Source organism: Pelodiscus sinensis, chromosome 31, assembly GCF_052426305.1.
Source record: "Pelodiscus sinensis isolate ZL-2025 chromosome 31, ASM5242630v1, whole genome shotgun sequence".
Lineage (NCBI taxonomy): Eukaryota > Metazoa > Chordata > Testudines > Trionychidae > Pelodiscus > Pelodiscus sinensis.
In genome coordinates this window covers 9,452,138-9,463,254 of record NC_143082.1, presented here as the reverse complement: position 1 = coordinate 9,463,254, position 11,117 = coordinate 9,452,138, and the positions used below count along the sequence as shown (strand labels likewise).

At 59.0% G+C, this 11,117-nt stretch overlaps 1 protein-coding gene across 2 annotated transcripts in view; it reads left to right on the top strand.

Annotated features, from left to right (window-relative positions):
- Nucleotides 1-551: 551 nt before the first annotated feature.
- Nucleotides 552-11,117, top strand: part of PDE1B (phosphodiesterase 1B) — a 137,250-nt gene continuing 126,684 nt past the window's right edge. The window contains exons 1-3 of one of the 2 annotated variants that reach the window (XM_006131134.5): nt 552-651; nt 3,350-3,428; nt 4,149-4,285. In XM_006131134.5, the coding sequence (XP_006131196.3) occupies nt 4,161-4,285 (125 nt within the window). In that variant the 5' untranslated portion in view covers nt 552-651; nt 3,350-3,428; nt 4,149-4,160. Of the gene's footprint in view, nt 652-3,349; nt 3,429-3,873; nt 4,046-4,148; nt 4,286-11,117 lie in introns of those variants that run through there. The other variant, XM_075902082.2, reaches the window with a different exon arrangement.

The following is an 11,117-nucleotide window of genomic DNA, read 5'->3' as shown; positions in this document are numbered from 1 at the left end:
ATGCCCCTCAGGCTGAGGTTTCGGAGCCGGGCTGGGGTCTGTCCTGTGACCACTAACCAGCATGTGGGAACTGAGGCTTGCCCTGTGGGAGGCATCGTTCTGTGCACTACGAGAGCAGGAATATTGTCCTTACACTGACCACACAGAACAGAAAAATAGCCCTTGTCCAAGGAGACATTGGTGCTGCATGAGGGCACCTGGGAGTCTGGGGGTCACTTGTTCCCCTCGGTTTTAACTGCTGAAGCCAGGTGCTCTGACTTTGCCTCCGGTCGCTTCTGGACCTTACCTAGGCTACTTTGGCTCTGCTTCTGTGCCGCCGGCGGAGGGAGGCGAGGTTGGCAGAGCAAGCTGCCACTGCTAATAATGTCCCTGCACAAGCGTGGAAGTGACCATGCTAATTTCAAGCTCCATTAGAAATGAGTTTTGCCTGTGAGGGGAGGCGGAGAGTTAGAAGCGGGGGGGGGAGGGAGGGGGGTTAGGAGCCAGCTCTGAGGAAACAGCCACAGCGTGTAGGATGTTGTCGGCTGGGCTGTTGTTGGTGCTCTGGCTCCAGGCTAGGAGACAGACCAGGCAGCTAAGGAAGTGTCTTTCCTGCACAAACTCCTGGCGTGGGAGGGACCAGCTTTCAAAGGACACAGGGCTCTTCTTCAGGTCTGTGGAATGAATGTTGGTCTCCCCTTTGGTTGCAGGCTTGTGACGAAGTGAAGGCGGGGGTGGGGGGACAGGCTGACAGAGCACTGGTGGGGAAGGACGTTTGCTCAGTGTTTTTGGCACTTTTCTGAGCTGTGGGAGACCCACTTCAATCCCCCCAATGAGTTGGAAAAGGGATTTGCATTTGGGTCGCCCGTGGCAGGAGAGGGACTTAGCCACTGGGCTGGGGATAGCAGGGCATGGAGCCATCTCCGACTCTCCTCTAGTTCACTTTCCAGCAAAGGAGCCGGGATGTACGTTTGGGTGTCCCGTGTCCTAGGGGAGGGACTCAGCCCCCAGACGATGGAGCCCTTCTGTCTTTCTTTGGCCCTGTGACTCTGCCTTGCAACTGTCAGTCCTGATGGATCACAGGCTGAGAATAGTTGAGGCTGAGTTGTCTCCACTGCCCGAGGCCCTGCCGTGGCTCGGAAATGATTAGCTGAGAGGTACCCAGCTGTTCCCAGAAATGTATCCCTACTTCATGCTGCAGTGGGAGGTGCATCCCCCTGCCTCCAAACTGCTGCCAATCTGACCTGGGGAAATTTCCTTCCCAAGCCCATCAGTGTGTGAGCATGACCCAGAGGCCAGGTGCCTGTACTACGGGAGAGCTGATTCACCTCTGCTCCAGGCAGGAAGGACAGGGAAGTGCGGGAGGGCACGGCAAGGTGGCGTCTTTGCTCCTCTGCCGTTCTGGCCTGTGCTCAGGGCTGCTCTGACTTCCCCTTGACTGGGGCTGAGCCGACAGCCATGGGAGCCGAAGCACAGTCATACTCCAGCCACGCCTCCTGCTCTTGGGCTGCGCCCTGCTCCCAGTGAGAGCTACCTGAGGTGGTGTCGAGTCCTTACGCTCCACAGGGAAGCACATGGGGGGCCAGATCTGCCAGCTCCAAGGCCCATTGATGCCAGCCAAGCAGCTGTGACACCACAGACTGAACTTTGCTCCCCACATTGGCTTGGCTGGGCTGCCTCAGGTCCGGGTCTGGCACTGGGGCTGAAGCCCCCGAACTTGGTCACAGACGCCTAACCAGCCATTCCAGAAAAGACCATTCAAAATGGCGGCAGAGCCCTGTTGAGCCCACAGCTAGAACTCCCTTGGGCACGGGGCTCCTCCCGGGTCGGCTCATTAGCCACGCGCTGGCTAGCCCAATGGCTCCAGCTGTGTGATGCACAGCTCTGCGTTGTGCTGGGGAATTGTCTGTCTGCAATGTCTCACACGGGGACTCGCTGACACACGGATGCTGCTCCTGAGAACACGCAAAAGGGAAACTGGAAACAGCAGAGGCACACGGGGCATGAGGTAAACTGAATGGAAACACCTTCCCAGAGACACCTGGAAATAGACTCAAGTCCACAGCGTGGAGCAAAGTGGGGTATAGGCACTGCCTGAGGGGATTGCCACAGGCTCCATCTACCCCAGGATCCTGTCTCCGGCAGTGCCCAGCATCCAAGGCTGCAAAGGAAGGTGCAAAAACTCCTGAAAGGCAATTCTGGAACCATTTTCCCTTTGGCCCCATTGGCGAGAGGTTGGCTTGTGTGCGGGGTGTGGCGGGGCAACTGAACCACAGAAGCACTGTGACTGGATGCAGCGGGAGCGCTCGGCTCTCACACTGAACCTAGTGTGTGATGAGCAGACCCCTCACTTCCTGTGCCCTGGGTTGACGTGTGTGTCGCTTCAGTAGCACCGTCTGGAAAAAACCTGCATGGATAGAAACCGGAGGAATCTGGTGACCCTCTGTGTGGGCCACACGAACACAGTCTCGTGGGCCACACGCAGAACGCCAATGGGCTGCAAGATGCCCATCGCTGCTGTAGTGGTTTTGCTACTGTGCCACCTTCGAGCCGACTTCACTCCCCTGACTTGGCATGTAAGTGGCACCGCATGGTGTTAACTTACAATCTTAATTTCCATGTGGGCTGACAGAGACAGGTGAATAATCTTCCTCTGTCTGGCAGAACCCTGAAGCCTGTATCATTAACACACATACCTACCTCCTGGCAAAGTAGCTGTGTGCACATGCTGCTAATGCCCAGGCTGTTATCTGAGATTGTGGGTACCAGAATGAGGGGCAGGGGAGGTCTTGTCACCCCTGAGGGGCTCTTTGAGTGTGTGACCCTCTAGTGGAAACTGCCCTGGCTAATTTAAGTGCAGAAGATGGGATTATCTGTATCAGTGGCAAACCAGGTCCTGAGCTCTTGGCCTGAGTCCTGTGGCAGGGAGCTCCTGCAGGCTCTGTGCCAAAGGAGTTCCCTTTGCCTGGTGTGTGTTTTCTGCCTTTCCACTGCCCCCAGCGCCTTCTTGTCCTAACCCAGGTGGGTGCAATTCACCTTCGCTAATCCCTCCTTAGGTTAGACCCCAGGCATTTGCTGTCTTCTTTGCCCCCTCGCTAAACCAGACATCCCCCTTTTACCAGTCTCTTCCCATAGCAGCGCTCTCTCTGGCTTCTCCTTCCCATGCCCACTGGCTGAACAGAACCCAAATGCGCTGCTGCCCTTTCTGGGGAGAGAGGGGCCTTGTGTCACCTTCCCTTCTCCAGCCTGGCCGAAAGGGCCCCAGTGAGTTCCTGAGCACGTGCCAATGCTCCCCAGAGCACCGCTGGAGAGCTGGGGGGGCGCAGGGTGAGGCAGGGATAAGAGGCCCATGGGACTTGCTCTCTTGCAGATTCTGCTTTCCGCGGGGAAGAAGTCGGCAGTGAAGTCAGCACCTCAGGCTACGCGCTGGAGCTACGACCTGTGGGGAGGTGGGTTCGAGACCCGAGCTGTGGCAGGGCTCAGCTCCACCCAACCCCCGGCTGAGGCCTTCGCACCCCCACGTGCGCCTGACGCCAGCCCTCTAGGGAGGCACCTGCCCATGGCCCCGATCCGAGACGGGGAAAGCCCAGCCCCGCACCCTACGCTGGCCCCACGCGTGTAAAGTTGCCGGGGTGGGGCCAGCGCCGGCCGCAAGCAGCAGACGCGCCCGGGAGCCATGCAGCAGGTTCGGGGGTAAACGCGCTTTCCCGAGCCTGGCACCTGGGGCCCCCGGATGCCATTTTAGCTCCATCTCCCGGCGCCGGGCTGGCGAAGCGGCGGCAGAAGGGAAGGCGCCGGGGCTGGGCCGGGCATGGGGGTGCCCTGGCGCTGCCAGAGGCTGAGCGAGCGGCATCTCCGGCGGGGGAGGCGCTCCAGCGGGCGGGGCGGGGCGGGGGAGCCCGGCTGGCGGAGGGGGGGCTCGCCAGGCGCTCCGGAGGGAGGCCATTACCAGGCGAGCGGGGAGGGACCGCGGCGCGCACGTTCCGGGCGCCGCTTCCCCGGCCCCTGCGCAGGCACCTGGCTGCGGGATCGTCAGGGCTGAGCGCGGCAGGCGCCCACCGGCCGGGTAAGTGGCAGCCGCAGGGGCCACCGGCGCGGGGCGCGGGGAGCCGGGGCGGGGGGCGGCAGCTGCCCGCCGGCGCTCACGGTCTCTCTCCCCCGCGCTGCAGAAGGAGCAAGAGATGGACGCGCCGCAGAGCCCCCCGCAGCTGGACCGGGACCTGCTGGAGTCGCCCGAGGGCTGCCCGTCCCCGCTGGAGCTCAAGTCCGCCCCCAGCAAGAAGATGTGGGTCAAGCTCCGGGCGCTGTGAGTAATCCCGGCCTGGCAGAGCGGGGACCCCTTCCCTCAGCCTGCCCCCACTGCCTGGGGGACCCCTTCCCTCAGCCTGCCCCCACTGCCTGGGGGACCCCTTCCCTCAGCCTGCCCCCACTGCCTGGGGGACCCCTTCCCTCAGCCTGCCCCCACTGCCTGGGGGACCCCTTCCCTCAGCCTGCCCCCACTGCCTGGGGGTCCCCTTCCCTCAGCCTGCCCCCACTGCCTGGGGGACCCCTTCCCTCAGCCTGCCCCCACTGCCTGGGGGACCCCTTCCCTCAGCCTGCCCCCACTGCCTGGGGGATCCCTTCCCTCAGCCTGCTCCCACTGCCTGGGGGACCCCTTCCCTCAGCCTGCCCCCACTGCCTGGGGGATCCCTTCCCTCAGCCTGCCCCCACTGCCTGGGGGACCCCTTCCCTCAGCCTGCCCCCACTGCCTGGGGGACCCCTTCCCTCAGCCTGCCCCCACTGCCTGGGGGATCCCTTCCCTCAGCCTGCCCCCACTGCCTGGGGGATCCCTTCCCTCAGCCTGCCCCCACTGCCTGGGGGACCCCTTCCCTCAGCCTGCCCCCTCTGCCTGGGGGACCCCTTCCCTCAGCCTGCCCCCACTGCCTGGGGGACCCCTTCCCTCAGCCTGCCCCCACTGCCTGGGGGATCCCTTCCCTCAGCCTGCTCCCACTGCCTGGGGGATCCCTTCCCTCAGCCTGCCCCCACTGCCTGGGGGACCCCTACCCTCAGCCTGCCCCCACTGCCTGGGGGACCCCTTCCCTCAGCCTGCCCCCACTGCCTGGGGGATCCCTTCCCTCAGCCTGCCCCCACTGCCTGGGGGATCCCTTCCCTCAGCCTGCCCCCACTGCTCTGGGGGCCCTTCCCTCTGCCTGCCCCACACTGCCCTCCAGAAACTCCTTCCCCCTGCCTGCCCCCATTGCCTCAGGGACCCCTTCCCTCTGCCTGGACCCCTGACCTCCCCCCCCCGCCCGGGAGACACCTTTCCCTCTGCCCAGTGTCACCTGCATCCCTTTGCCTCATGCCCCCATCTCCCTTCACCCTCTGTATCCCCCTCCTGCTCCTTCCTTGGCTTCCCAGTGCCTCAGGGACTCCTGTCCACTTTCCCTTCCCTCTGGGGTTTCTGGGCCCCACCAACCCTCCGTGCACCCAGCCTTCCTCCCCCCACACCTGGTGCCCACCCTACAGTTTATTTTGGGGGTGGGTTTTTTTGGAGGAGCGGAAGGTTTGTCTTCTTCCCTAATGTAAGGGCACCTGTGAACATGGGGTGTATGGGGGGGTGCTGCAATAAACTGAGCTGTGTGTGTTTGGAGGGGGAGGGGAGAGGGCACTGGCACGGCTGTGTTCGGCAGTGTGCGAGCTGACAGACACAAGGGGCAATGCCACTGCCTGATTGATTGCAGAGCCATGTGCTTTGCCCGGTCTATTGAGTCAGTGCATCCAGTTCTCTATTGTCAGCTGATGCCGAGCCCTAAATTCCAAGGCTAATTATGATGCGGCTCCTGTGCAATTAACCGCCCTTGCCGAAAAGCCTTGTGCCCGCCTGGGCAGCCCGTGCCAAGGGGTCTGAGCACCCTGGAAAGCCCAGCTCTGCTTGGGTGCAGCGCTGTGTGTGTGAGGCTCACGCATGAGGTGTTCTTGTCGTTCATCAGCTGAGCAAATAGATCATTTTTGCCTGATGCAGCAAGCGCGCTGTGGTGAGGTAGAGCTATGTCCTTAATGAGTGGAGCAGCGTGTTAGCCCCTATATGAAAGAGGCGAACGCCCGGGAGAGCTTAAGAGATGCGGCATGTTGTCTGTCTCCAGCCCGCTGCACACCTGAGAGAGCGCACACACTTCCTGCATGGCCCGAGCGCCCGGCTTTCTTGGGATTTAAATGCATGAAAAATAGTAAAAGGCAGGATAAAAATACATGGGTTGGGAAGGGTGAGTGAACAGTAAGGCTAGAAAAGCCCAGGGCAAAGCAGGAATTTCCTGTTCCCATAGGAGACCCGGGGAGACTCTGAAATGTCCGTGGGTGCAGAATGCTTGGCTGTGTGAGATGAACCAGACAGTTGAGCCGGAAGCGTGTTGGCCGTTGCCTGTGCTCCGGAGTGATTAGTGGCATCCCACAAGTCCTGGGTACCCTCGTTGAGCAGCTCAGCCCTGCCCTGAGCATCAGAGGACAGGGCTGCTTCAAGTGGGGTCATGGCCAGAGTTTGTTTTACGACACCCTGAGCCTCTTTCTGTTCCATGGTGCTCAGGGTCCACCGTCTAAAGGGGGCAGCTGCGGAGGGAGCTGGTGAAATGGGAGGGAAAGAGGGGCTGCCTGTGGCTGGTTTCCCAGGCAGGGGTGCTGCGTTCAGGCTGTGTGTTACTTGTGAGTGTCTGGGTAACTGACACTGGTCGTGGACCCTGCATTTTTAGCACCCTGGCTGCTCGCCTGAAGATGTGTCCCAGAAAGGGACGATTCTGTTTTTTTTAGGGTTACAAGCTTGTCGACACCATGTGGTATGTGACGTGGTGGGAATAAACTGTAGCTTGATAATCATTTGTCTGCATGTTTGGTGGCTATTTCCCGGGAATTCGCATGCACTTGGGAAATCTGAAGAGAGGCCTGAATTACCACGTAAGGGGCACAGACTCTGGTGTCAGATCAGTGCTAGCCCCGGTCCTTACACCCTTCCATCTGCAGCCCAGTTATTGGCACCAGCGCCTGGGTCTGCATGGGTGGGTTGGAGTTGCGGGTCCGGGCCAGTAATTGTAACAATTCCAACTTGCAATGGGTAGACGTAGTTAAGAGGTTCGGGAAATCTTTACCACAAGGTGACCTGTCGCTGCTGCAGGACTCCTGTAGCTAGTCCCTGTGCATTGTCACCGTTCAGAGAACGTAAGTAATTAAACCTGCCTGTGCTGTGGCTGATTGCTATTCATGACAAGGTTTTAAAATGTGTTGGAATTTCACTGTCCCAAGAGCCCTGTCTCGGGATATGCTTCCAACAAACAACTTGCCAGACGCAGGTTTCATTTCCTTTGGCACCCGTCACCTTCATGCGAGAGAGACAGCCTCCGGAGAGGGTCTCAGTAATTATAACACCTGTCAATGACCCTCACCCGGGCGGTGGTGTTCTCTCACTGTGAGACTGTAATCTGGGAAGAAGTTATCATTGGGATTGGAGAAACCGTATGGACAGTCTCCCGGAAACACACCTCCTCGTCCAGGGGTAGCCAACAGGTGGACTGTGGGCCAAGCCCAGAGGAGCAGCCATTTTTTAACAGACTCTGGAGTCTTTTATTTACTTATGATCGTAATGGCTATTCATGTTGTTGTTTTCTCGGGAGTCTGGATCTTGACTACACCTTGCCAAGGTCCAAATGTGTCGACAAAAAATAATTGATTGCCCCTGTCTTGGTCAGTTTCCCTCTTGGGACTTTCTCTCTCCTGCTGAGACTGTTTTGGATCTTGGCCCTAAGGTTAGGCTGCTCTGTTGCTGATGGTGTTTCATAGAGCCATGCTGCAGAGGGGGAAGGAAGCTCTTTTTCTCTTCAGGGGTCAGCCATGAGCTCCGAGCACCCTGGCCACCCCGAAAGTGCCAGGCTTAGGGCTGGGGTGTGGTCCCTTCTCTGCTCCATGGGGAGCACAGAGCTCAGCTTCCTGGAGAGGCTGCACCTAACCCCATCCCCTACAATGCAACCAGCTCTCAAAGCCGGTCTGGGCATGCACGTGTGTGTGTGTTTAAAATTCCCTGTATCCCTGCTAGCCAAGAACTTACATTGACTATCTGGAGGCTGTGAAAAATTCCTCCTGCTCCTGTATTCTCCAGGATGCAGAAATGAAGTGGAGGGGGGAAGAGAGAGAGAGTGTGTGTGTGTTTGTGTGTGTTGCTGTTTCACTGGGCTGCCCGACTCCCGGTGAGTAGGTCCCGTGTCTGAGGGTTCAAGGGGAACTTCTTTTGGGTGCAAATCACTGGGGTTCGGAGTCCCCTGAGATTGGGTTTGAATTAGGGATGTGAACCGGGAAACTGATTAAACGGTACCCGGGAGCAGCCTCCGGTCTGCCGCAGGGCTCCGGGAGCACCTGGCACAGCGGAGGTAGGGTGGGCCCGCATCGGCAGCCCCCGTGTGGCCAGGGGCCCGCGCTCCACGGCTTCACCGTTCAACCTAGTGTTTAACTGGTTCGCTGATTAGCCAGGATTTACACCCCTAGTTTGAAGTGAACTGGAGGCGACAAGTTTCTCCTCTAGTGCCGGGGACCCGTGGCTTCCTGTGCCGGGTTATTTAGTAGGGGCTGCGTTTCGGAGCAGGGCTCCTGTTTGTCCCCCCTGCTTGCGCGCTGGGCCATGCGTGTCCCAGCGCAGGTGACTCTCCCATGCTCCCTGGAGGTGGTGCCCCCTGTCTGAGCCCCCATTTCTCAGGGGCTGATGAACTGCTGGAAAAACCGGTCCCCTGGAGGCTGCCACGTGTTCTGTTGCTTCTCAGCCCCCAAGCAGAACAATAATTGTGGTTCGGAAAGTCTGACCCCATTTCATTTTTGCGCGGGGGGGGGGGGGGGCGGTGTTAAGACTAAGAGTGTCTTTCACTTTCTCAGGGCCCGGCTCTGCCCTGTGCCCCCAGCTGGTCTTTAAATGTGTCTCACCTTTGATTCTTCTCCCTCCTTTCCCCCGGCTTCTTTTGAAGCTAAATCTACCCAGGCCAGCCAGGGACCTCGAGCTCTCTTCTGCCGGGAGGATGGTCAGCAAGTGGGTGTCTGAGACCTTTCCTGGTTGTGCTGCTTGGGCCCAGGTTCTTGTCTCCCCTACCCCACAAGGAACTGGGCTGAACCCTGGCAGGGGGCTTACAGTAGGAGAGGGAGGGGGTGGTGTGTAAAGCAGAGGTGGCTTGGGAAAAGGGCCAGTTGTTCAGGGGCACAGCGGGGTGCCGCGTGGAGAGCCCTGCCAATCTGCGGATATCGGCTTTATACCCGCAGGCAGCCACAGCCGCGGCTGGAGATGCAGATCTCTGCAGCTCATTTTTGCGGCTGCAGCTACATGCAGGGCCCCACCCGTGTGAACAGCTGGTTAATGGGCCCAGGTGTAGGCAGACTGAGACACTCTTGATGGGGCGGGGGCGAAGCACTCCAGTAGAGGCACCCCTAACTGACTTCCCTTATGGCTTGTGTTTTGTACGTGGAGCCAAGACAGTGTTTGAACCATCCCGGTAGCTCCAGGGGTCCTGAGGCAGCTTCCCAGTCCCAAGAGGGCTGCCTGCCACGTTTGCGGTGCCCTTAGTCCCGGGCCAGACGGGAGTGGCTGCCCTGAGCTCTGTGGCCCCACGGCTCTGGGCTGCTTCCCTGTCGTGGCAGAGGCGGCTGGAAGGGAGCTGATCTAGTTGGTGCAGGTGCCTGGCCCTAGAGGCGCTCTCCTGGGTGCTCCTACCCTGTGGTGGGGAGGGTGTGGGGCTAGGCCAGTGTTGCTGAGAACAGAGGGCTTGTCCGCCCAGGAGCAGAGCAGGGAGATCCCGCTCCGGGAGGGGCAGAGTGGGAGTGGTGTTCAGGTTGCAGTGGTGGGGGGTGAGAGATTTCCAGGTTCAGACTGATTTCAATGAATACGACGAAGGAGATGTTCGGGTCGGTCGCCTCTCGTAGAACGGGAGCCCAGCTGCTGGCTGGGATGCGGGGCCGCGGAACACAACTCGGAGTGCTAGGCAATCTCTCGCACAGCCGCTGCACGGTCACAGGGAGGGGAGCTAGCCTGCGAAATGTTTCACCAAGGGAGGTGGCAGATTCTCCCTCGCTTGGAGTCCCTTTCTGTAGGCTCTGCCCTGGCTCAGCCAGGCATCATGTGCCTCAAAGCAGGAATTACAAGGTGAAATCGTACGGCTTGTGCGGTGCAGCAGGTCGGACCAGACTAATAGATTTTAAGGCCAGAAGGGACCATTCTGATGATCTAGTCTGACTTCCAGAGAATCCCAGCCAGTGACTCCTGCCCCCAGCCACATCACAGGCTGGTCACAGTCATTGCTTGTAGCTTTAACATCGAGTCTCTCTCCCTTGTCTTACCCCCTCCCTAGCTATTAGCTGCATTGGCATGGCATTGCCCCCTGAAAGGGAAATGCCCGGGATTTAGTGACAGCATCTAACCAAGAGTCTGTTGTAATGAGCCTATGGCATGGCAGCTTGTGTGCGCTCTGCTTCCCCTTAGCAAACAGAATTGGAGCCGTGTGTCAAAAGCCCCGTACTGTCACAGCTGATGGAGATTCTCCTTTAGCTTGGCGTGGGCTCCAGCAGCAGGAGGCTCTGTAACGTGTCACAGGGCTGTTGTGTGTAGCACAGGGATGAACTGGGAAAGGTGAGGAAGCCATGAACTTCCTTTGGGCTTATTAATCATTCGGCAAAAGGACCTTAAGGTACATCATGGAGTCAGCTCAGTCAGTTGAGTTTGTGCTTCTAGAGGGCAAGGTAATAGGTGTGATCCCAGCTGGTGTCCTGAGGGGTTGTGGGCTTTGTGTCTATATAATACCTGCTTTTAACAAATTAAAAAAGCCCAAACAGCTGCTGGGTTTTTAACCCTAGAATTCCTCCCAGGTAACGTGCACTCAGCCTGCCGGCTCTACTGAGTGGCGCCGTACTAAGCACTTTGCATGGGGATGTTTCTTGCTGCACTGGCTGTATCTTTCTACCCCACCAAAGCTCCTGAGAGCAGCCCCTACTGGCCTCAAGACAAGTTCAGTAATGTGCCTGGGGCGGGCGCCTCTTTCGGGGGAGCCAGCGTAGCACCGAGCCGTGGCACGGGCAGCTCCCATGGGGAGGAGGCTTGCAAAGTCTGCAATAATTTCCCTGTTCTTTTAATTAGTGTATTGACAAAT